Here is a 26,981-nt window from a genome sequence, read left to right on the forward strand (position 1 = left end):
TTGAATTTAATTTCAAATCGGACCAATCAGTTTCTTGATATCAATCTTATTGTGTGCTTCAAATCGAACCATGAGTAGTTGTCACGACAGAGGGGCCTAAAAAAGATATTTTTTATATTACAAATAATGCTATTCTTTGATGTAACCCTCCCTTGTCTGTCCCTGTTTTGGATGCCCCAGCTGCCATGTTAAACGATACACGCAGGGCAGGCAAATTTAAGCCCATCACCTTCACTTATCTTCTTCTTTCGACTTCAACCCTATATGTATTCTCCTCTCTCTTAGATATTATTATGTTTAGCTGTGTACTTGTATGTCATTCTCTTCATTAATTGGGGTTTGGGACATTCAACTTTCGACTTCTTCAAACATTGAAAAGAGAAATACCATTAAATTAAAAGATTGTTAAGGAGGTTGTTGTCTTTGTGTTCGATTCAAGCTGCTAATCATTATTTAAGATTACGTTATTATCCATGCCTCTCTCAATTGAGTTTCGGATAATTACGCAATCCTTTATATTATTTTCTGGTGTTTCTGTTTTATAAAGCATCTGCTAGAACAACAAAAATAAGAAACAAAAGTTGAGTTTGATTGAGGAAGCCCACTTGACAAGAAAAACGTTAGATTCAATATGAAGCCCAGAAAGCTTCCTTGTGTGGGCTTTGTGTACTCCTCATGCTGATGTAATTGGGGTGGCTGGGATTGAGAGCTCAACCATCGTTTTTAATCTATCTTTTTTATAAAATACAAAGTGTCAGGGGTGTTCAAACTTGATATCACTGGTCTACAAAATAAAGTCTTTTTTCACTCAGCCCGGCTATACCCCGCTGAAATCGCTGTCAATTTTGATCAGTGCAAGCGTCACACCATCCACAGATGAATTGGAAAAATCAAATAAAAATATGACAAATAAGAAATAAAAGAATGAAGAATGTGAGTTATAGGGTTCAGCCATTGGTCCACCAAGACAGGCACATCACCCATAGGGGACCCACTTAGCCCAACATGTAAATTATAGGCCGAAAAGGAATCATTTCTCCTTCCTTCCTTCATCTTCCCAGATAGGGTTGGTAGTTCAGGACCATACTAGTTCTCACTCACCCAATATTATATATATTTTCTAAAAATAAAATAAAATAAAATAAAATCGGCGATGTGATTGTAATTTGTATTATTATGTATTATTATCATTATTGAGTGAATGTTAGGTTTGGAAAAATGGGATTGCTACCATTACCTGCCTGTTTGGAGTCTTTGACTGGAAAAAAAGGGATTACCAAGCAACTAAACTTTTTTGAACTTTAAAAATGAAGCAGAAAATGATCTGATCAACCACTGGGGCTAACTTCATTATTGAAAGTCGCACTTTCTAGTATTCTTTTGTGAGGTTGGTCGTAATAATTCAAAGTCTGCTTTTGTTTCTCTTTTGAAAGGGGAAAAGGTTCCAAAAAAGCATTTACCTAATCATGCTTGCTACGCTCTGGCTCGGATTGCCCTATCCATTTGTGTCAATCGCTTCAAATTCTATCTTCTCACCCAAAAGAAAACAACAAGCTCAAAGGGTTGGTGTGAGTTGGGAGAAATACCTACATATCCAATAAAATACCTCAAAGTTAGCACTGAAAACAATGAGCAACTAAAACTGCATGTTCTAATTTCTCATCCGTAACAACTTATACTTTTATGCCAATCACAATTCAGCATGCATATTTTTTTAACAAGTATTTTTAGTTTGTTGTGTTTGTAAATAGTGCCCTTGCTTATATGTTAGCCATGGTGGAATTGGATTTTGTATGGGACATTTGTTTTAAGATAGAGATTGTAATGGGTCGTGTTGTGTCAAGATAACAAACGTGTTAATAATGCTCAACCCAAATTCTGCCCATTTAATAAACATGTTGTGTCGGATTTTGGTCGTACTGTTTAATAAATTTTTAAACATGTCATATGTTTAAGAGGAGGCCGAATTCAAAATAGAGATGAGAATAAGAATGCGGTGATCAACTTAGGCTTGGGGTTTTCATTTGGGTGGGTTGAAACCCACTACCCTAGGGTGTACATTGGAATAAAATAGAACATGCCAATACAATGCATGCCACATATTTATTGTTATTAATGAAAATTAAAAGTTAAATTGTAAATTTGTCAAGCAGGTTATTTCGTGGGTTAGCTCTAAACCCACTTGTTTATTAAACATGTTATTGAGAGTTAACCCGAATTTGACCCGCAAATTTAATTATGCGGATTTTGAGTCATTCATCGGGTCACGTCAAAATTGGCACCCTTGTTAGGCACTGGCGGATCCAGGAATTTTTCAGAAGTGCAATTTTGAAAGGCTAAAAGCTTTATATATATATATATATATATATATATATATATATAGACAACCAAATAGCCTTATAATTTAACCAATGCTAATTTCATTTATATGTCAAAAATGAAACTGGCACGGTTGATGAAGAAGAAAAGAAAAAGCGTAGCATGTTTCATCTTCCTTTTTTTTTTCTATATGAACTATGAATTACATTCAAACACACTTTAAAAGCTTGATTGATACAATATTTTTTTCCTTGGCACAAGACTTGATCGATGAATCAGTTTTTATAAAAGACTTGGAGTTCTCTACAAAAAGAAAACAACAACAATGGTTTTGATATTGGGCAAGGTGTGAATAAAAAAAAATAAAAACTTATCATTTAAAAAAGAGAGGAAAGGAACCATACCTAAAATTACTGAAATTCAAATTTTAAAGCAAAAGCAAAAGCAAGGACTCCATCTCCGTTGAAATTCATATTAGGATTTGAGATGGGGCATCTTGCATGATTAAAACCAAATTGAGATTTGCTGCATATCAGTGATATCACCTTGCACGGCTTCTTCAAATTGGATTGGGAGGCTTCCGTTTTGTGTCGGCAATTTGTAATTTTTATTTTATTAAATTTTTTTTTTGCCTGGACCAAAATGATGTCGTTTTGGCCATGACTTTTTTGTAAAAATAAGGCGTTGTGCGTAACCCAGCAGCAGTAACACAGTCGGCAAAAGAAGAATATTGTTCACGCATTTGTTCTAGCAGTTGGTGGGCAGCATAGCAGAGGAGCAACTCCAGCGCCTCTAAAGCTTTTTCTGACGAAAGGAGGTGCAACAGCGCCTCCTTGCTCCTCTATGGGTTCGCCATTGCTGTTAGGTCAACCAATGGGAGTGCATAGATTTTAAATAAATTAAATATAAAAAAAAAAGAAAAAGAAAAAAAGAAAGGGTTGGGCAGCTAGGAGTGGTGGGTAAAGTGAGGAGAGTTCATCTTCCCGAAAACGACCAAAATACCATTGGATTAGTGGGTAGAAGTGTGGCCTCAAGAGCATTAATTATTATACCCAGAAGACCTTGAGAATTAACATAAATTATTATGAATGAACAAATTACAATGAGCATAATAAGCTGAATTAGCTGCATTACTAATAATGGGTTAAGGGAATATTCAATTTTCCCAATGCGACAAAAATGCTCTTGGGCTTTGGAGTTTGGGTTGCATAAACTCATCATAGAGAACACCACCTCACGGCATCATCTGCAATTTTTTTATCATTATTTAAAGACTGCTCAGGCCCTCATGCTAATAATATTCATTTTTATTATTATCATACATTTAATTTATTAAACTAATAAAACCTTGTATTGTATTGCAGTTATATCCTTTGATTCCCAATAATTTACCAACATAACACTCATGAGTCGTGATTTTGTTGCATACGAGGATACCAATACCTTATCATGATATCAATTTTTTTTTTTTAATAGTTGAATATTATGGTATAGATATAAAGTAATTAATTTTATGATATTATTAATTAAAAAACAAACAAAAAGAGAGGGATTGTTTAGGAAAATTATTATATAGATCTACCCCTAAACATCACTTTCTGGTGTTGTGGTACCAACTACCATACTACAAACACACATTCCCTTCTTTTTATACTATTGAGTTGACGAAATTTAATTATTCTTAATCCAATAACGATGATATTTTAATAATTAGTACCATTACTACTCGAATTTCATATAATTTAGTAAACAGCTTCAATAGAAATTCAGAATTTTACTCTTCTCAATTTACATGATTTAGTAAACAACTTTAATAAGAATATGAAATCTATATTCCTTAATTCAATTCCTCATAATTCAATTACGGATTAGTAAATATGTTATTAGTGCAAATATTTATAACTAGAAAGATCCTACACCATTTTAATTATATATATCCTCAACTTTAAAGTTTGTATTAAAAATTCAAATTTCTCTCGTAATTTTCATTTTTATCCAATAAATACCTCACTAAATGTTTTGAAAAGTAATTAGAAAAAGGACAAGTGGGACACATTATAACACGGGCGTAACAATCAAATTGCCACGTGGGCGGGGCAAAGGTGGGTTTTAGAGATTCTCTCACGACACCCGATGAAGAATATGAGGAGGGTAACATACTACAAACCGCACCTCGCGGTTCGCAAACCCACACCACAACCGGCGTGTACTGAACCTCACATGCTCGCTCCCTCTAGGCTTTTCGCTGCCAATACTCCTACCGTCGCTATAAGATGTGACAAAATCTTTTTCACAACAACGATATTTTAGATTATTCTAATGTACGGAAATGAGTGTTCGAAATCGGGTGTAAGGAGGTGGATACATTCTAAAAATATGATAGGGTGCCCTACCATATTTTTATTCCTGATCTGCATATTTATTTTTAACATAAACTTCTTTTGCCAAGCAACACAACATAAATTGTTCACCTCATGAACTTTAATCCTCTTGGAAAAGCGTCCTAAATGTGATAAATTTTTTTTACACGGCTGGCTACTGCTAGGCTACAGCAACTGAGGAGTACAGAACAATGAACATGATGGCTTGAAATACCCGGCTTATTTAGCGGGAGATGGGCCATGCCCTGCAGCAAAAAAAAAAAAAAAAACTTTAACAGAAAGTGATTATTTTATGTCGTTTAAAAAAGAAATTTGAAAAAAATTCCAGGCCAAAAGCCAACAAAGGCCAAGACAATCCAATCCAAGCACGTGACCTGCCAAAAACTTTCCTGTAAATTTTTTCCCTTTTACATAGACATCCCATTGTTCTCTCTGATCAATTCCATACATCCCTTCAGTCCAATCACCCAACTTTTTTTTTTATATGACCCCAAACTTTATTCTTTTTATTTTTTTAACCTTCTGAAATAATAAAAACCCTATTTTTTTCCCTCTAAAAAAGACGCAATTTTTTTCGTTACTGGGTCTGCTCTGTTCGCATCTGTATCTGTGTCCGCCTTTGGCCTCTTGCATTGGCCCTTGCGTGTTTGGTTCTTTCTGGTGTGAGTGAGTTTCACTCACCTTTTTACTAGTTGAATGAATTTCACTCCCTGTGAAAGAAGATAATGGTTTAGTGGAATCGCAGGGGACGAGCTGAGCTCGGCTACAAACCAACAACATAACCCACAAGGAATTTGTGGGATCACCCAAAACATATACAAATCAAACCCACAAGTCTCAGATCTCTAGGATCTCAGCAATTCAGCCTTGATAGATGCTTGTTTCTCGAGAAAATTCTCTTCTTTTTGCTGTTTGTCTCAGCTCATATGGTGCCCATTGTACTCAGTTTGATTCAAATTCTCTGTTTCCGAGCTGAGGATTCGGCGGGACAGTGATTTTAGCATCCTTTGTTTCCTTCAATTTTCATCAACAAGTCTCTGACTCTGTTTGCAGTGAAAAGCCAAAGTGAGCAGTTCCTGTCATGTGTGATATTGGGTTTGGATTCTGAGCTGCAACTCAGTTTGGATAAGGCAATACTTCATATGAGAATGGCTAAATGTGTTTGTTGGCTATGGTGGTTTTGAATAGAGGCTGCTCTCTGCTCTGGTTGCATAAGGAAAGTTTAATGAACAGAGAAAACGAGTATATGGGAACAACTAGTTTCATGTTGTGGAAAGTGGGTTTACTTCTTTTGGCATCGATAGAGGCTTCTTCTGCAACACTTTCTCCTACTGGTGTAAATTATGAAGGTTAATTTCTCTTGGAATACTGTCATTTTCTTCTTGGCTTATCTTCAAATTAAGCTTGAGAGAAGATAATGAACTATTCATTAGAATTGCAACATAAAGATTTTTTTTTTCATTAAAAAAATATGCCCAGATGAAGGAATGTTTTTTGAAACAGTAAAGTTTATCCTTCTTCATGGTTCATGCTATACATTTCTATTTCTTTTTTTTTTTGGGGGGGTTCGGAGGAAATATATTTTTTCCCACTAAAATTGGTCAGTTAATACTCTTATGTTCCGTATGAATTTCGGAACTACCAACATTATTGCATTATCTTAATTAGGTACGGCTGATGTTTAGAACTCCTCTATTTCTTCTGCTATTTTTTTCTCCTTAACGAGTAAATAGAAAAGAAAAATCAGTATGAAACTAACCTAATCTTCTTTGTTTTTGGAAATACTCACAGTTGAAGCTTTGGTGGCCATTAAAAGCGATCTAATTGACCCACATAATGTTTTGGAGAACTGGGATAGTAACTCTGTAGATCCCTGTAGCTGGAGGATGGTTACTTGTACCGCCGATGGCTATGTATCTGCTCTGTAAGTTCTTCTAGACAGATTGTGGTCAGAAAACAAAAAAACAGAGTAGTTATTAGTATTTGTCAATTTAATGAATTCATTTCTCAGTGAATGGTTTTTTGTTTTGTTTAGGGGATTGCCTAGCCAGAGCTTGTCTGGTATCTTATCTCCTGCAATTGGAAACCTCAGTAACTTGCAATCTGTGTAAGTTTCCACCTCCTTTACAGTGTTGTCTGAGCATTCGAATTTTTTTGGGTGCCTTTTCATTTTGTTTTTGCCTTTTACATTGTTCTTCTGAAATTTGAATGTGATTTGATATTGCAGTGCAAAAGTGTTGTGAGCAAATATGACTTTTACTTTTGTAGGTTGCTTCAAAATAATGGCATCGCAGGTCCAATTCCCGCTACAATTGGGAATTTGGAGAAGCTTCAGACACTTGATCTCTCCAATAATTTTTTCACTGGTGAGGTACCAGATTCTTTGGGCAACCTGAAGAACCTGAATTATTTGTAAGTTTCAAAATCACCATATCACTTCTTCCAAACTTTCTGAGATTGAAAACACATGCAACTCTTGCACTCGAAATTGTAGCTATTGCTTACACCTTTCCTGTTGTTATTATTTGAGCAAGACAGGCGGTTAAACAACAACAGCCTTACAGGACCCTGCCCTGAGTCTCTGTCCACGGTTGAAGGTCTCACTCTTGTGTATGTCTTGGCCCCTTGTATTATGTGTTCTACTGTTCCTTTTCTATATGGGAAAACCTACGAGCCGAGCTTTATTTTTTCAACGGACATTTGTGTAGGGACCTTTCTTTCAACAATCTGAGCGGAACCTTGCCAAAAATATCTGCGAGAACTTTCAAGTGAGCCTTATTTTCTTTTGATCCAGCAGTGATAAGTTCCCCATATAATTTGGTACCTTAATCTTATTTTGTTTTTCTTTTCATTTCAGAATTGTAGGAAACCCTTTGATTTGTGGTGTAAAGGCTGAGAACTGTTCTGCTGTCCTTCCAGAGCCCCTATCTCTCCCACCTGATGCTCTAAAAGGTATATATATGCACATTGTTTTTCTATTTTCTACAGTCTTCATCGCGACACTTTGATGACAGTCTACATTGATGAATTTTGGCTTTCTTAGCTCAATCAGACTCTAGGATGAAACGCCGCCACATGACTATAGTCTTTGGAACAAGCTTTGGAGCTGCTTTTGGTGTTATAATAATTATTGGGTTACTTGTTTGGTGGCGATACAGACACAACCAGCAGATATTCTTTGATGTCAATGGTAAGCTTTCTCATATTTCTTCCTGCTTTTCTATCCTTCAATATTAGTATCTCAGATAGTTTAACAGCTTGTCAGGGGTGCTTGTGTTTTAGAAGTTATAATTCTGATTGGACCTGATCTTAGTCACCACTGTCACTTCATAGATGAAACACCACAATTAATGATGCAAGTTTGAGTGTTTCTGTATTATTTGAGAGATCCCTCAATAGAAGGGGACTGTATATATATATATATTTTAAGCATTGGTATTCTTTTTCCTGACCTATTATTATCCATGCATCCTTAATTTTCTGGGTTTTGTAGCAGATCAATATGACCCAGAAGTGTGCTTGGGGCATTTGAAGAGGTATACATTTAAGGAGCTCCGGGCAGCAACGGACCATTTCAACTCAAAGAACATTCTAGGGAGGGGTGGTTTTGGGATTGTATACAAGGGAAGCTTGAACGATGGGACTCTGGTGGCGGTTAAAAGGCTAAAGGACTACAATACTGCTGGTGGTGAAATCCAGTTTCAGACAGAAGTAGAGATGATTAGTTTGGCTGTACATCGAAATCTTCTGAGGCTTTGCGGGTTTTGTTCAACTGAGAATGAAAGACTTCTTGTTTACCCTTTTATGCCTAATGGAAGTGTAGCCTCTCGATTAAGAGGTTAGCCTTTTGTTTTACATAATTTCACACCTTAAAATTGGCTACTCATTGTTTAGCAACATCTGACTTGGGATCCAAATTTGTTACAACATTCTATCCTGCACAACAGCACTCTGCATCAAAGCCATAGATGTCACATTACCACCTTTACCACTGCATTAATTTATTTGCTGTTACAATCCCCCTCTAGCCAGGACACCAAAAATGTTGCCTAGCATCCAATAATCTCCTCTTGTACAGCACCCAGTACCGTGCACTTTGACCCAATAAAAAATTATTCATCCAAATATTTGTGATTATGATTCAACTAAAAATAAATCCGTTTATAACTATTCCCACACTTCACTGACCGCAACCACATGTTGCCCTTGTTATCTGTTCAAGCTGAAGTATTATTGTAGCTAAATTGGCAATAGTAGAGCTCTGAGTTATTCAACAGTCTATTCCTATGAAATAGATGCTCTAACACCGACTCTGACTGTTTCCAATGCCTGGTAACTTGAGAGGATCTGGCATCCGCCTATGAGTTAATTATTATTATTATTATTATTATTGTTTTCATTCTGGGCTTTTGTATCAGATCATATACACGGTCGACCAGCTCTAGACTGGGCAAGGAGAAAGAGAATAGCCTTAGGGACGGCCAGGGGATTGGTTTATTTGCACGAGCAGTGTGACCCCAGAATTATCCATCGTGATGTTAAAGCAGCCAACATTTTGCTAGATGAAGACTTCGAGGCAGTTGTTGGAGATTTTGGGTTGGCAAAGCTTTTGGATCACAGAGAATCTCATGTGACCACAGCTGTGCGTGGCACTGTTGGCCACATTGCTCCAGAGTATTTGTCAACAGGTCAGTCATCAGACAAGACAGATGTGTTTGGGTTTGGGATCTTGCTCCTGGAGCTAATCACAGGTCAAAAGGCTTTGGACTTTGGACGAGTTGCAAACCAGAAGGGTGTAATGCTTGATTGGGTACACTCTCCCTCTCCCTCTCCCTCTCTCTCTCTCTCTCACACACATGCAAGCCGCACATTTAAGCATGTACCTAATTGCATTTATGAACTGATTATGATCTCAATGTAAGATAAACAAGTTGAAAACGCCTAAATTGAATTATGCAAGAAAATGGGAATTTTGCCAGCAGAGTGGCCAGGAACCTTTTAACCACCAATTAAACACATATGGTTGCTGGCATTCTGTTCCTGTTTCTTGTCCCAGTGCGACATACATGAAATATGAATACCTTAATTTCTTTAGTTCCTAGTAGTATTTTTAACTACTGGTGGATTTGTGAGATAATATCTTGGTACTACAAATCAAAAAAGTTCTTCAACATACATGGGTGTGTAATACATTGCAGGTGAAGAAGCTCCATCAGGAGGGAAAGGTGAATCTTATGGTGGATAAGGATCTAAAGGGCAATTTCGACAGGGTTGAGTTGGAAGAAATGGTTCAGGTTGCCCTCTTATGTACTCAATTTAATCCTTTGCACCGACCAAAAATGTCTGAAGTATTAAAGATGTTGGAAGGTGATGGTTTAGCCGAGAAATGGGAGGCCTCACAGAAGATTGAGACACCAAGGTTCCGGTCATGTGAACACCCGCGGCAAAGATATTCAGATTTTATAGAAGAATCTTCACTTGTGTTAGAAGCTATGGAGCTTTCTGGCCCTAGGTGACAACTATTTTTCTTTTTAGCTATATACCTCCCTTTTATTAAGTTGCTTAAGTTTGAAATCAGAAATCTGTGATTGTTGATAGCTGTTGAATGCATGTATTCATCTGTAAAAAAAAAAAAGAGAAAGGAAAGTCATGTACAAGCTGCTTCTTTTTCTCTGTGGGAAAATCAATTGAGTTGATTGAGCTTCTTTCAGAGAAAGTTTTGGACTTGTGTTAGAAATTTGTATGTAGTTGCTGTGTATCTAATCTCTAGTTGGTTCTAGTTCATGAATGGATTATATGTTTCCTCCATAACCATACCTTGACTGTTAAAAGAAGGATTTTGTTCAGGCTTTTTCAGCTAAGCAGAGGTGTCTGTTATATGCCTTTTTGGGCTAAGCAAAGGTCTTGTTTCAGAGGACCACGACTAGATTATTTTAACATCTGAGATGCATAGAACAGAAAACCATGGCAGGCTTTTCAGTGCCTTTGTTTTTGGGTGTTGGGTCCATTGCAGGAATGAAATCCAGGCTTCCAAATCCAATATGCAAGAGAATGCCCAAGGGACAATTGTGCCATGGCCTAACCCATCCATATTTTTGAGGCCCAAGGTGAACCCTACCCATATTTGCATAGGTGATCAGCATCACTTCTACAACGGTCAAACTTTTTTGGTGAAAGTTTCTTGTCTCAAAGTTATAATCTATTTTGCAAAAGAAAGAACAAAGAATCAGAAGCCTCAACCAAAATCTTACTTTGTTTTTTCATTTTGCCACCTAAATATATACTATTTATACATATATGGGCCCACAAAAAGAAAAATATATGCACCCCATCCGGACGTAAAAGTCGTACTCAAGACACTCCGGTGAAGGGCTTTTATTTTTAACATGATCATATTCATTTTTCCTCCTATTCTTAATCTCAATTTCCTTCATGTTACGCTGCTTCTTTGTTTCAAATGAAGAAAGGGAGGGGAGACACAGGTGGCTTTCTGTGTTTCGCGTGCAGCGTGCTCCTGCCACCTGGAAGTCATCACAGTAGCCCATGTATGACTTTGATTCCACTACGCGTCAACATTCCTAATGGACGAAGTTATCGGCCATCACTAAATGTTCGCATGTTATGGGCCTCAAGGCCAGGCCACGTGTCCTCGTATGTGTCGGCGGGAAGCCAACTCATATTTATGTCGTCTTGACAGCAGTTAACCGAAAACACTAAAATTTTGAACGCTCTAGACAAAGCAACCGCTATGCACCATTTATTACGAGCTTTATTTACGCCGATGCCCTTTCCCAAATGACTCGTCTGTCCCGGACTTATATGATTTATGCTTGGGGTTGTGTCGTTGTAAATGAAAATGAGAACAAAAGAAAGGGTAGTAATGTAAAATATACTTGAAGGCGACTGGCATCATTGTACATGCAGGTGGTCTCAGTGTCACAGTCTCTCTCTCTCTCCACGCCAAAGAGCAGAAGAAGCCTTTTCTTCTCCAGCACTATGCTTCTATGCGTCACACTCACCGCTCTCCATAACTTTCTTTTTGTATTTATTATTTATTTTCTTTTCTTTTTCATAAATGAAAGTATGCCATTCCACGCTTCGTCTTGTTGATCTGTCGAAGCACATCTACTTATCTCCTTCCTGATCATGCAAACGGAATTCACATTTCCCTCACGTTTTCATTAACACCCCCTGCTCTCTCGCGCTTTGTCCCCAAGCTGGGTTTGCATTGTCTTCAGCCATGGTTTGGAAGAAGCTTGCATTTCCAGAGCAGTTTTTTTCACCAAGAAGAAAGGTGATTTCTGGGTTTGGTTTGGGGATTGGAGTTTCTATTGTTGTACTTGGTGTACTCTTGTTCAGCAACTCATTAAAAAGTCCTACAGTGGAACCTTCGATACAAGGATTCTATAGTGTTGGTCTGAATTCTGGTTCCGTTTCATGGCCTTTCTCATTTTCAAGTAGTTCTGGTTCTTCTTTCTCTCATGGTGCTAGTACTTCAGAAACGCCGGAATCTATTGATTTGGAGCATAAGGTTGAAGAAGGAAGGGTTCTGAACAGAACGCATGAAGCAAATTCCTCTGTAGTTGCTGGAAATCCAAAATTTGTGGAGGCCAATGGGAAAGGGACGGTTTTGGAGAATACCCATTTTCAAAATTTTACAGAGGAGGTTAAAGATCGAAGCATTGTGATTGAAGACGAAAAGAATCAACAGAAAAACAGTGATAATGGGTCATTAATTGCTGAAAAGGGTAAAGTTTTGAGTTCAAATGGGGGAGGAACTGTAGTCGAGATTGCCCATATGGGAAACTCCTCTGAGCTTTTGAAAAATGGAAGCTTGCATGGTGAAGAGGGGAGGGTGATTGGGAATTTTAGCCTTTCTGGCATAGAAGATGTGCATGCAGAGAAAACAATTGAAGGCAGTTTGTCAAAGAATTCTAGTAATGAGGATGATAAGGTCACAGAAAATAAGAGGAAGAAAAGCGTTCGGGAGACAGCTCATCTAGGAAATTCGAAGGAGAAAAACAAGATCATTGACTATGATTCTCAACTCAGGAAAATGCAGACTGATTCTTATCAGAAATGTGATATTTTTATTGGTAAGTGGGTAAGAGATGATTCAAAGCCATATTATCCAGGAGGTTCTTGCCCATACATTGATAGGGATTTTAATTGTCACTTAAATGGGAGGCCAGATAATGCTTTTATAAAGTGGAAATGGCAGCCAAATGAGTGTCACATCCCAAGGTAAAATCCATCTTCATTTCTTGATTTTTTTGAAGGTTTTTTCGAGCCTTAATTCTCATATAAAATCATCGAATGAAAAGGTTGTTCTGTCGTCAGAACTTATAAAAATGTATTTCCTTTGTGTCTCTGCGTGGAAGAATTTCTTTTATCATGTGTTTAAATATTATATATATATATATATATATATATATATAGTGTGTGTGTGTGTGTGTATGAAAATGCAATGGGCATAATTTAATCATGTGATATTGGTTGAGCGTGATTGAAGTATAGACCATGTTTAAAGTGCCCTCACATTTTATGTAGTAATCTTTGAAGTCCTCTTTTTTCGTACTCTTGTTTATTACTTATGTGATCCTCAGCCTGAATGCAACCGATTTTCTGGAGAGGTTGAGGGGAAAGAGGTTGGTGTTTGTGGGGGATTCACTGAATAGGAACATGTGGGAGTCTCTGGTGTGTATTCTTCGCAACAGCCTTCGATACAAGAGAAGAGTTCATGAGATTTCGGGAAAGAGTGAATTTAAAAAGAAGGGCTTTTATGCCTTCAGATTTGAGGCAAGTGTCCATGACTATATTCTCCATATGTTATCACAACATCATTTTTTCGGTTGAAAATCTCTGATCGTCCATGCTATTGCTGCACTGGCAGGATTATAATTGTTCAGTGGATTTTGTTGCTTCTCCATTCCTTGTTAGGGAATCATCGTTCACTGGTCGAAATGGTTCATTTGAGACATTAAGATTGGATTTGATGGACCAGACAACTTCTATGTATCATGATGCTGATGTGATCGTTTTTAACACTGGCCATTGGTGGACTCATGAGAAAACATCTAAAGGGTGTGTATTTGCTTTGTTAAATTGCTTTTCTCCTTGCTGTGCGAACTTAGCTCTCTGGTATTGAACGGTCCTACAACCCTTGGGTTGCTGATACTGTGAATTAAAACTGTAAAATATGTAAAGAGAAGAAAATTTTAAATGCAATGTTCTACCAATGAAAAAATGAAGTCACTTGACTGTGAACTCTCTCATTTTTGCATTTGGTGGTTTGACAGGGAAGACTATTACCAAGAAGGCAACTATGTACATCCCAGACTGAAGGTTCTCAAAGCATACAAGAGGGCTCTCACCACTTGGGCTAGATGGGTTGACAAGAACATTGATGTCAAGCGGACTCAGGTTTTCTTCAGAGGATATTCAGTTACCCATTTCAGGTATAGGACAGTGCTTTCTCGTTTCGTTGCCTCACCACTATTTATGCTCTCAAATTGTTACAGGTGTCTAGAGTAAACCTTTTAGGAAATTTAAGTTTGTTTAGATTTTCCTCTTATCATAATAGCATCACAGAAATTTATGTTCGCATTTTATAAGGGAGATCCTTCTTCAGTTTCTGCCCGTGTACTATGCCACAAAGACCAATTCTGAAACAGTTTGATCTGGTTGTAGCGGAGGGCAATGGAACTCAGGTGGGCAGTGCCACAAAGAAGCAGAGCCAATCTTTAATGAGACTTATTTAGGGAATTACCCTTCAAAGATGAGAGCTCTAGAGCATGTACTTCAAGAAATGAAAACTCCAGTGACATATCTAAACATAAGCAAGCTTACAGATTACAGAAAAGACGGACACCCTTCCATTTACAGAATGAAATACAAGACAGTAGAAGAACAGATTACTGCAGAGCAATCTCAGGATTGCAGCCATTGGTGTTTGCCTGGGGTTCCAGATACTTGGAATGAATTGCTATATGTTTCTCTTTTGAAGGCAGGAAGGGCATCGGTGGGAAGCTGAACAAACTTATACAGAAGCTGTGTCTACCTAATCATTTGTTATTCTTTAACTGTCTCGGCTAAACTTTTGTGTAGTGTGAGTTTCTCAAGTAGCCTTACATCATGCTGATTTAGATGATGCATGTATGCAGAGTGGGTGGGCAGCTGTTTTTACGTTTGAAAGATATCCACAATACCATTTCATTGATACTTGAATTTTTTTTTGAATTGATGTTATGGATTGATCCATGTTGACAACAAGAATAAGGTTTTCAGAGGATCAACTTAGCTAGCAGGAGCAGAATTGGAGACACTTTCCATAAACCAAAGTCGTTCTATTCTTAAGATTTAAAGAACAAAATTCCATCAATCATTTCCAATTCCAGCATAAACTAATAAATGAAATATATTAACACACAGAAGACACACGGTATGCTGCTTACACACACATTCACGAGAAGGGAGAGAGAGCAAGATGTTACTCGTTTTGCAGCAACTGAACTGATAAAGAGAAGACTACTAATCATCAGATTAAAACCACACACACTTGTATTATTACATTCTCATACTATTATTGACAAAGCAATGAAGCGTGTCATTATCTTTACCTGTGTGGAGGCTTCAACTCAACAATTGACTGCCATTTTGCGTTTTTCTAGTTGATTCTGTAGTATACATTACTTGTCTTCCCTTGATGACTCTTATGAATTTTACCCAAAAAAAATGGTGGCTTTATCTTAACAATTTAACATAAGTATAAAAGTGGGTCCCACACTTGTCACGTTATCAATTTAATAAAAGACTAAACGGTCAAATTTACGGAATGTGCAAATTGATCAAATCTTAAAATGTTGGAGTGCAAATTGATGAAATTGAAAATTTGTGGCCCAGTTAGATAACGCTCCCAAACCTATAGGGGCTATACATTAGCCAAGAAACTAGCACAAAATCTTGCATGTTATATTACCATATTCTTTCGACTATTAGTAAGGTGATTTTTATTTGAATGTGATGTATAGCTCCCAATTTGGCAAAAATGACATGTTATGCGTACATTATGCGTATGACAAATTGCTCCAACGGGGATCAATTAGATAGATATATTAAATATATTAGGGTATCTAATTGAAAAAAAGAGAAAAGAATAATCGAATTCATTCCTTTTAATCATACATTATGAGTATGAGTAATTGATCAGGTGATTATTAAAAGAAACATTAATTTGAGTCAGTGGCGGATGATCACTAAACAACCGATGTCATCCATTTCTTTATACTGTGATAGCTAGGCTACTTTGTTTAAAGTTTATAGTAAGGTTAGTGGCGGATCCAGGATATGGAAGTCAAGTAGGCGGAACTTGCACATTGCATGGATACGAGTACGGGTACGGGTCCGTCTATACGAGAAATTTTCAAAAACTAGGATATGTGTATAGCACCGATACGATGATTAAAATAATATAAATAGCAAAATTGATATTGCATCCATCATGTTATACTCATCCGTCAAATAAGAAAGAAAAAGAAAAAAATCAAATGCATTTTGAAAAAACAAAAACAATTAATACATGTAAAAACGATTAGTATCTATTGCTATAAAACTAGGCACTAGTGTACAAGAAATTGGACTAGGGAGTACAAAAAAATTGGGTGTCCAAACAATTTTACTCAATCCAAAATAATTATAGAGTCCAATACCACCTATATCTAATCGAGTTTTTATAATAAAAAAAATAGTCAAAATTTGGCCCTTACTTTCATAAATGTCAATTTTTATAAAAAGCTTTCATACATAGCAAAAACTCCACTTAAAAAGACACAAATACCCTCAAAATTAAAACTCACATAAACTTAGAAGTAAAAAATTAAAAAATAAAAATCTTTCACATGCGATCATCTCTTACCAGACTTGTCAAGTATATCATCCAACAAAGGCTTATTTATGGATATACCCTCTGTGCTTTCAAAATAGTCTCAGATTACCACATGTTCTTTGATATGTCTCAATATACCACCGATACTTTCATTAAGTGTCTCACGTAAGCAATTCTGTCATATTTGAGAGAAGTTTCGTTAGCTGACGTGGCCCCCACTTCTCATTCTTCTCCCAAATATGAAATCCCCAAATCAAATTCCTATTTTTCTCCTAAATCCCTCATTTCCTCCCAAATCTGAACCTCCACCTTAAAGTCCAATGCCAAACAATTTTCAAAGATTCTCGAGTAAATCGTGCGACCCCCTTCCCAGATAACCCAACATACTAACTCAGTTAGTATTCACATAGGGAAAAACAGTCTTCCTCCCTATTCAAAGATTCGAGACATTCTTTCAGAGATTCCCAAATCTGAAATTCCCTCAACCTAACTTTCTTCTCCCAAATTCCCCATTTTCTCAACCTAACTAACCATTCATCTCCTTTGTTAAGAGACTGAAAATAGTAGGGGCCACATCAGCTAACGGAACTTCTCTCAAATCTGACAAAATCGCTTACGTGAGACACTTAATGAAAGTATAAGTGGTATATTGAGACATTTCAAAGAACATGTGGTAATTTGAGACTATTTTGAAAGCACAGGATGCATATCCAAAAATAAGTCTCCAACAAATAACATGTTCTAATTAATTCAATTCTTCTTTATGATACAAAACATGGCTTCCTTCATTCAATCTCTCTTTGCTTTTGAAAGTTTTCCTCCTCGGACTAATTGGGTATGGATACATACACATCTAAAGCTAAGGTGGCTTTAATTCACTTTGTTATTTATAGAAAATAAAAATAAATTTCTCTTACATAGAAATTGCTTATGTTTGGTCAAGCAAGTTTTAGGCTGATTTTTTGTGGATATGAAGGTCTTGTTTGGAAGACTACAATTGCGGGGCTTCTGTTTTCGATGGAACTTACCTCTCAAACATGTCATAAGGGATCTCAAGGAGTCCACCATAGTTGTCTTTGTTGGCGAGTCCATATTTAGTTAAGATTTGGGTTCCTTACTATGTTAAGATTTTAGTTATTTACCCATTTATCTAGTCCTATTATAATTGAGATTTATTTCATATTGTAATTTATATTTATTTTCTATTGTAATTTGGATTTATTCCCTATTTTATTTAAGGTTGTACTTCTTTATAAATACCTCCATGTTGGAGAAGAATAAAAATATGAGCATATCTGAGCATAATTGAATATTTGTCATACTTTGTCTAACATGATATCAAAGCCAGGTTCTCTTGTGACATGTGATTACGTTCTTCTTGCAATTTAAGTGCTCTCATCTCCTCCTCTTCAAGGAGGGGAGGGGGGGAGTGAAAATGGATATGTTTCTCTATCCTATACCTTATCTCTCTCAAATGTGTTGCTTGCCATATTACCTTGACGTATTCCCATGAAGAAATTGCTTATTTCTTGACTTCGACTACCCCTTCTCTTTAGGGGGAGAGATGGAGTAAATGGAAGTTGTGTCTACATGAATTAGATAAAGTTTATATGGAAGAATTTATTGTTGCTGTTGCAGCTATTGTCATCATTGATGTTGTTGTTGCCGCTACTGTCGTCGTTGCTGTTTCCTTTATTTACTTCGCTTTCCGTTGCTATGGTAATTGTCGTTAATGTTGCTGTGTTTTGATCCGTCTCTACCCTAAACATAAACACTGCCTATTTCCGTTACACTATACACCTAACCTATAATCCTAGCCCACCGCCGCCGTTTATCTTGCTACTGTCGCTGCCATCTGCCTTGCTATTGTTGCCACCCCACCATTCATCACCATGCCCAATGTTGATGCCTTCATTTCTTCACTTGCTTCAAGTTCTACTTCACTTATTACTGTGCTCACAGGGTTTCTGTGTTCTACTTTACCTACTATCGTGCTCACAGGGTTTATGTGTTTTGCCTTATGTACTGCCGTGTTCACATGGTTTCGTGTTCGCTTTACCTCACTCACGGGTTTCATTCGCCTTATCCACCGCCGTGCTCATAGGGTTTCGTGTTTTGCCTTACCTCACGTGCTCACGGGTTTCGTGTTATGCCTTACCTACCGTGCTTACAGGGTTTATGTGTTCTGCCTTATCTACTACCGTGCTCATAGGGATTTTGTGTTCTTCCTTACCTACTGCCGTGCTCATAGGGTTTCTGTGTTATGCTTTTATGCGTTCTTCTAGGTGCCCTATTTGTTAGGGTTTGTCAGTTGTTTCAATTGTTCGATTGGTCAATGTCGAGTATGATGTTTTATGACTCGCTTGTCAAGTTGGGCATGCGAAATATCTTTACCCCAACTTGAAGAGGAGTGTTGGCGAGTCCTTATTTAGTTAGGATTTGGGTTCCTTACTATGTTAAGATTTTGGTTACTTACTCATTTATCTAATCCTATTATAATTGAGATTTATTTCCTATTGTAATTTATATTTATTTTCTATTGTAATTTGGATTTATTTCTTATTTTATTTAATGTACTTCTTTATAAATACCTCCATGTTGGAAAAAAATAAAAATATGAGCATATCTGAGCGTAATTGAATATTTGCCTTACTTTGTTTGACAATCTTTAAGGTCGGCATCATAACAAGTATCTCCATAAACAACACTCAAAGCAACACTAATCTAATACCCATCCTCGGAGTCCAATTACCATGGCCATTACCACAAACAAGAAAGTGAGAGCAAATTCTTGTTTTAACTATACCTCACATCATATTCTCAAGTGCGGCCCTCGTAATTTCTAGATTTTACATTTTCAAAATTCGACTTCTAGAATCTAATTGAGATTAATGGTAATTTTAGACTACTGGCATATGAGGAATTTACTTTGAGAGCTTCATACAACTAATTGAGAAGAGCTACAAATAGGTACTTCAAAGAAGAATTAGGTAAGGGTCGTTGGGAGCAGTTTACAAAATGAGTTTAAACATTGCAGTGAAAAGATTAGAGAAGCTAGTAGAGATGCAAGCAATCAATTTTATTGAGAACTATTTAGGTTTATAAGGCATTTAATCTTGAGGGCGTTTGTGTATTTTTAAGTATTTGCTATATCTGAAAGTTTTTATGAAAACTGACATTTATGAAAGTATGGGCAAAATTCTATCTAATCAAGTGACTCTACACTTTTGTCCCTCTCTCCTCTCTCTCTTTTCTCTTGGGCTTGTTGATTCCTTCTCTCTTTTTTTTGTCTTCTTCCCTTTCTCTTTTCCTTGGTCTTGTTGCTTCATATCTACCTATTTTTATTTCCTAATAATTTTCGGGTAGGCAGCTGCCTACCCAAAACATGGCTAGATCCGCCAATGATAAGGCGTATAGTGAAAAATCTAGACATATTAGCTTGAGACATGAATATGTTAAACAATTAATAACATATCGAGTTATTAATATTTTTACATTAAGTAAAGCAATAACTTGGAGGATCCGTTTACAAAAGCACTCTCAAGAAATTTGGTGTACATCTAGTGGAATGAGGCTAAAACCCTTTACTGGAAATCACCAACAATATGGTAACTCAACTTTGTCTAAAACATCATTAGTTCAAAGTTTAATGGGTGATAACAAGTTATTGTTAAGTGATTGTAAAAGCACCGAAATTCAATGTATATAGGCCCCATTCGAAGATAATCAGTGCAAGACTGCTACGTTTAGGAGGATGAGACTTTATCTCTTGATGAGGTTAAATAATATTATGTCTACAGTAGCTGGGACATGGGAAGGAACCTCACTTATATGAACACAAGAAATGGTGCCGTTTTTATCAAGAGTTGGGTTTTCTCTTGTAAATATTCATGAAACCAGGATGAAGCACAAGGCCATAATAGGGCTTAATTAGTACAAAAATTTCTTTAAGGAAATATGATATAATCATGTGTGTGGTAATTCCGGTTTTACATAAGAAGACTAGGTTTAAGTTAAGGCCACCATAGGCTATGTTATAACTTTGATTTACTTGTACTAATTGAAGGTTTAATTCGGAAGACACCGTATTGTATGCATGATAATATTGGTGTGATTGTGTTACAATTCGGTGGAGAATTGTTTACATATATTTGAGAGAAGTGTGAATTACTATATATATATATATATTATTGAATTTGGGAAGGATTGTTGAAGATTTCAATAATATATGGAGTTAGTCAAATTCAACTTCTACGGCAAAGAGTTTTGATTCATCAATATGTCTTTTGGTTAATCAATTATATATCTTTTGGCTAAATGATACATACCAACTAATTTGTCTCTTGGTTGAAATGGCATACACCAACAGACGTGATATTTGGTAGTGTCCTTTGAGAAAGTGGCGTTGCACACTTTCAGATAAATTGAATAGGTGCCTTCTATGCTATATATATTCTTCCTATTGTTAACAGAGCAAGATATCAGAAACCAATCCTAAATAGTTTCCTATGCTCTCCACTTCTACAATCATACAATTTCCTTATAGCAATTTCTAAGGGAATTCTTCGAGTTTTTGCTATTCGCAGATTCCAGACTTTGTTGTATCCTAGAAGTGATTTGCCAAGAACCCTTTAGCAAACTCAATTAAGTGGAGGCAAATAACACTTTAAGGAAACGATTCAAATTGTACCTCAAAGTCTTTCTTCATATTTCAGTTTTTACTCAACACGTTTTGCAGCAACTGAACTGATATAGAGAAGAGAATCATCAGATTAAAACCACAAACACTTGTATTATTACTTTCTCATGCAAGAACTCAAAATAACATAACAGAATAGAAGGATATCCTTAAATTAAAAGACTCGTGACTGAGCCGGTTGCCGATTTGTGACTTGCCGGTTCGCCAAGCACTAGCCAAACCTCTGCTACCTCTAGATGATTGCCTTGCTGTAGTTAGCAGCCATTGACTGAGCTCAGACGAACTGTTGTGTTTTGGAGGAGGTTTGAGACAAACCTCACTCCATGTCCATGCTTTTAAGTCCCATGGATTGGCTCTTCTTGCCAATCTGTTTCCGCACCCATCAAGATTTGGAGAAACTAAACTGATAGGTTGCTCTAATGATATGATTTCCAATCCAATGGGCACTTAAAATAGACAGTGGAGACATAACTCTCTGGCTATTGGCTTTAAATAGCTGATATTTGATCAGGATCTTTACTTGAATTGAAACCTTGATAACCCATCTACTCCACTATCTAAAAATAATGGCCCCATGCTTTTCTTTTAAAAATTGCACCCTCAAAAGTAAACAGAAAAATCTCCCATCAGATGACTATGTTACCCTTTCACCTAATTCCCATACAGTTCTGATTCTTCTGAGTATCTTATGATCACTCTTCAACTGTGTTTAGGAACTTGGTTAATTGCAGACATGGATTCATTTCCATGCTCAAGAACTTTCAGCTTGAATCTTGATCAACTACATATTAATTTCTGCAAAATTATCATTTTGCTGGTTACTCATCTGCATCTGGGAAAATTCATAACAAGGGGCCTTTAAAATTGTGAAATCATAGAAGGATATTAGTGTCAATGTAATGAAAACTTTAAAAGATTCCTATGATATGTGTTGGTGTGCATTACTTTCAATAATTGGAGTTTTATACTTTTATGTTGCATCAGTGGTACCACTAATTCATCACTCATGCTCATCTACTACTTTTTCCAACTCTAATACCCCTAATTACCTACTAACCCTTTGTTACTTGGCAGCCAAGCCGAATTTCCTTTTCCATACTATTGATGGCTTGGTGAGCTAGACCAATAATTTAACTAATGTGATATGAACCCATAATGGAAATTTCAGCTCAAGCTGATTCTTGGTTGAAGCCAAATGGATTCAACCTAGCTGCTTAGCTAGCTAACAGTCTCCCTCAGAGAATCATTTACAATCTAATGCTCATTATAAACACTTGAAAATACCGCACTCATTAAGTCATCATGGTCCATTGAGTAATACGTTTAGCTTATATTACACAATTTCAAAAGTCTAATACATCATCTGATTGATAATTTGTCACTGTTGGAACTTGATATGTGTTGGAAGTATAGAAAAATCCACTGGTCTGTAGGGATTGGACACTGTGGCCATTATTGACAAAGCAATGAAGCGTGTCATTACCTGTGTGGAGGCTTCAACTCAACAATTGACTGCCATTTTTGCCTTTTCTATTTGATTCTATGCATTACTTGTCTTCCCTTCCTTGATGACTCTTATGAAGTTTTACCCAAAAAGAAGTGGTCTCCTCCTCAGAAGTGCACTCAATTACAACAGTACTTAAGACTCTCCACTGATGAGGCTTTATCTTTGCCTTTCTCTTTATGCGAACAGAGAGAACAACTATCAGTACTTAAAGAATCTCACTTTACTTATCTGTTTATGTCAATTTTCATTTCTTATACAGAAACAGATTGCAGATTTCATATGGCCAACCAATGTTGTGCAAGAACAAGCCAACTTAGTCAAGTTGTTTGTAGGTGACGAGGTAGATGAGAAGATAATTCAACTTAATTAGTCACGTGAAATGACACAAGTACTGTGATTAGTAGATGCTTAGTTTGTCTTCACATTAAATTTCAACCGTGCAAAAAAAATTCGGGGGTTCAATTAACTTCCTGTACAAGATATTCTCTGATTCCAAAAACTACCAAAAAAAGTAGCTTCAAAAGAGTCGTTGTAAGCAGATCATTAAACCAAGAAAAAACATGAGAGTTGTTTTGTATCCAGTGAATTTGTGGCCTTCTGGGAAGTTATCGGCTCAGCCCCACTTAGTTCTGTTCACTAACATGAAGAGCCCAAACTGAACTGAGGGCAACAAGCCCTTTTTGAAAGCCCAATTAATCACTATCAAGAGAGAGAGAATTACAACTTTAATTCACTATCAAATTGACGGAATGTCTTGTTTAAGAGAACTAAACTTTAGAAATGATTATTTAATACAAAAATAATGCCAAAAGCCAAGTGGAAATAAAATAGAGTTTTTCTATTTAAACCTTGCACTTCTCTTTGTTCACCTCATATTTTAAGTTCACCCCAACTTTCAATTCAAATTTTCACAATTTTTAAGAAAACCTCACTATCTTCCCAAACTACCCCTAAGTACACACCCAACAAAAGAATTTTTTTATAAAAACTCATTAACCTCATGCCCCACGCCCCGCTATCTTGCCCCTCACCACTCTAAGTTCACATCAACCTTACACTACTTAAAAGAGATAAAAACTACGTTGTCAAATGTGTGAAATAAAAGAGCTTCGTAGAAGAAATCATGGGAAATAAAGTTTGAGGAGAAGAAGAAAATAGTTTTGGAGAAGAAAGAAGCCCCTTTGAAATGGGAGCATAAACTAGAATCTGCTACCAAGGCAAAAGCAAATGCTGATAGCGATAGTGACACTAATAGCAGTGATGAGGGAAGAAAGTTGAGTAAAAGATGGGAGAACAAACTTAATATAAAGAGCGATGGGGTGTGTGTACTAAGGTTAAGTATTAAGTTAGATGATCTTTTTTTGTCTTTTTACACGATAATAAAACTTAATATCTTAATGATTTAAGTATTGGGGTGAATAAAAAAAAGTGTAGGGTTAAATAGAAAAAAATCAATAAAATATCCTAAACAAAAAACAAACCACATCAAACTCCTAAATATTCATGGGAATTATTAGACTAAAACAAACTAAGAAACAAGACCATTGTTCCACATCCTCTTGAGCAACGCGAAGAGAGCCATATTGGCTAAACCCATTGTATGCCCCAACGGCTAAACTTGAACCCGATGCAATGCAACATCATTCCCGCTTCGAAGCTCCAAATCTATATCAAAGGCTGGCAACTTGAGCCAAATCCTTACATGCGTGGGTCAAAAGACGGTAATTATATCATGACGACGGTAACATTTCACAACAACTACTTCTATATCACAAAACAAAATAAACAAAAAACAAAGAATCCAGAGGAAAAAGGAAGGGAATGAGAGGAAAGGAGATGAGAGGAGAAGAAGGGGTATGAAGTAAGAAGGGTGGCCGCCAATCTCAGTTAGGGATTTTTCTGTAGGATTTTCTCAAAAAGCAAAGATTAGGTTGTCTCAAAAAAGCTACGGATTTTTTAAGTTTTAACTTTTAAAATCTATCAACTTTGTGAAACTTTTTTTTTTTTTTTTGGGTTGGAAAACGGATGAAAGTTAGAAGGAAATTAAAAGGTAATCTGGGGACAGTTTTCTTCCTTATTTTTGGGTATGAAATAGTTGACCAAATTATCATGGGGCTGTTGAGAGCAGTTTAAGGTGTTAAATGTCGTTCTCAACTTGCCACAGCTGAATAATTGAGCATAAGTGCCACTTCCATAGTCTCTTTTTTTTTTAATTATTTTTTTCTTTTTTATAATAAATATTTTATAAATAAATTTGACTTGTTTAACCATAATAATGCAGTTTTATTTTCTTGTAAGCAATGATAAATCATATGATCATGCAGCACAGATGATCACAAAGGAGCATGTATATACATATAATAAGCGATTATACTCCCTCCAAATTATTTAAATATATCTTGGGGTTATCGAAAAGATAATGGGAATTTTTGCTCCCCATTAATATGATTAGGATAACATCAACCATCAGACATCTTCCAAGTTGTTGCACTTCCATTTTTGTCTCCCAAATTGCCTTTAGAGATAGAATACTTTAGCCCAAAATAGTTAAAGAGAATCTTGCCTTCTTTTTGACCAGAAATACTACCTTTATAAGCTGTCAAAAAAATGCTCTCCACTTCTTATATTAGTGTAATACTAATTAACACATTTTGGCTTCAGCACTAAGTACAATTGGAAGTGATGCAAAATTTGTATTATTTATGCAGATTTTTTGGATATAATAATGCAAAATGAAAAAGTATGAATGCTGATATTTCTACCTTCTGTTTGTTTTATTTTTTCACTCGCCTTATTTTCAAAAACCTACAAATAAATCTACCTCTTTATAATATAACTTCTAATAAGAATTTGAGGGAAAAAACCACAACTTAGGTACCCCTTGACACCATGAAAACATGCGTTTGAGAGTCTCGATTGACTCAAAAACAACCTGAAATAATCCCTCTCATTTTCACATCTGTCATCCTTCAATTCACGTAGTTGCTTTTCTATTTCGTCAAGTTTTCACTTTAGATTTTCATGTTTTTGTTTATGTGCACCAAAAAAGAAGATAAAAGTAGACACAAAATTCAATGCATCTTTTATCTTAATCTCTTGTCTGGTAAACAACAAAACAAAAATAGAAAACATATAACAATGATCAAATAGGGGAATGGGGTGGCACCCACCTAAATATCTAATATATATATGTATATTAATGCAAGGAAATCCCTTAACGTTTAAAAAATCTTAGGAGTATACAAGCAAGCTAAATAACTTGGACTGCAAATGTTTCTCCTGCATCGCTTGCAGTTCATTATTCAGACTTTTAACTTCATCCCTATGTTTCCTAGAATTTTCTTTAATTTTTCTCTACCTTGTTAGCATTTGTTTCCTTTGAGATTCGGCTGATCTCTTGTTATTTCACCCACCTTTTTATTCAAAATTATGAAGATAAATTAAAAGGTGTTTTAGGAATAATAGTGAGTAGAAAGATATGATTATGTTTTTTCAAATTTAAATTGTGAGTAAGAAGCTAAGAAGAACACGAGAGAAATAGAACAGAAAGTGACAATAACAGCACTCAAAAGTAAATGTCAAAGAACCAAAGCTTTAATTAATCAACACTATGCTAAGATATGCCTGAACTACATAACACCTAACAACCCTCTGTATCTTTGACTAATCAGAAATCGAAATCCTTGTCAACCTAGGTCAGCCTTCGCCTCAACCACCAACAGCAAATAATTCCTTTTTGACTGGCCGAAACCAATAACAACGCAAAAGTTTCAATCCATTACGATTAAACAATTCTCAAAAGGGAAAGGGGAAGAAAAAAAAGAGCTTAAAGAGATTTCATTTAATATTAATAACAATGGTTTTCTCCATTTGAGTCATATTGTTGTGTTTGGACTCTAGAATTAACATTGTGTGCTTAATGATATATATATTTGTGATTAATGATATATATATATATTTGTCATGAGTTTGATATTTCATTATGATTAATCTAAGCGTGATTAATGATATATATTTGTCATGAGTTCGATATTTCATCATGATTAGCCTAATTATCAATTAATTTTGACAATGACACATGCCTGGCTACAAACAAAACAACTGCATGGCTGCTGTTACAGCCTCCGATGACCTAAGTTTTGATTGTATAATATAAATATTCTGAGTCTATCAAATATATCACATGTACAA

The 26,981-nt window shown here is 36.1% G+C and overlaps 2 protein-coding genes across 3 annotated transcripts; both read left to right on the plus strand.

The window, feature by feature from the left end:
* The first annotated feature begins 5,462 nt into the window (after positions 1 to 5,462).
* On the plus strand, positions 5,463 to 10,306 carry NIK3 (NSP-interacting kinase 3). 2 transcript variants are annotated; one of them, XM_008223628.2, is made up of 11 exons: positions 5,463 to 6,049; positions 6,492 to 6,624; positions 6,736 to 6,807; positions 6,969 to 7,112; positions 7,239 to 7,310; positions 7,409 to 7,468; positions 7,558 to 7,652; positions 7,744 to 7,890; positions 8,194 to 8,538; positions 9,119 to 9,510; positions 9,899 to 10,306. In XM_008223628.2, the coding sequence occupies exons 1-11, from the start codon at positions 5,857 to 5,859 to the stop codon at positions 10,214 to 10,216; spliced, it is 1,971 nt and encodes a 656-aa protein (XP_008221850.1). In that variant the 5' UTR covers positions 5,463 to 5,856; the 3' UTR covers positions 10,217 to 10,306. The 2 variants fall into 2 exon arrangements, with proteins under 2 accessions (XP_008221850.1, XP_008221852.1); XM_008223630.3 differs by having other exon boundaries at positions 8,197 to 8,538.
* Positions 10,307 to 11,642: 1,336 nt separating this feature from the next.
* Positions 11,643 to 14,972, plus strand: TBL2 (trichome birefringence-like protein (DUF828)). The gene is made up of 5 exons (XM_008223632.2): positions 11,643 to 12,944; positions 13,307 to 13,499; positions 13,594 to 13,784; positions 14,000 to 14,158; positions 14,391 to 14,972. Exons 1-5 carry the CDS (start codon positions 11,941 to 11,943, stop codon positions 14,731 to 14,733), a joined length of 1,890 nt encoding a protein of 629 aa, XP_008221854.2. The 5' UTR covers positions 11,643 to 11,940; the 3' UTR covers positions 14,734 to 14,972.
* Positions 14,973 to 26,981: the final 12,009 nt, after the last annotated feature.

The sequence above is a fragment of the Prunus mume genome, linkage group LG2, assembly GCF_029339155.1.
Source record: "Prunus mume cultivar Tortuosa linkage group LG2, ASM2933915v1, whole genome shotgun sequence".
In the NCBI taxonomy this organism is placed as follows: Eukaryota; Viridiplantae; Streptophyta; class Magnoliopsida; order Rosales; family Rosaceae; genus Prunus; species Prunus mume.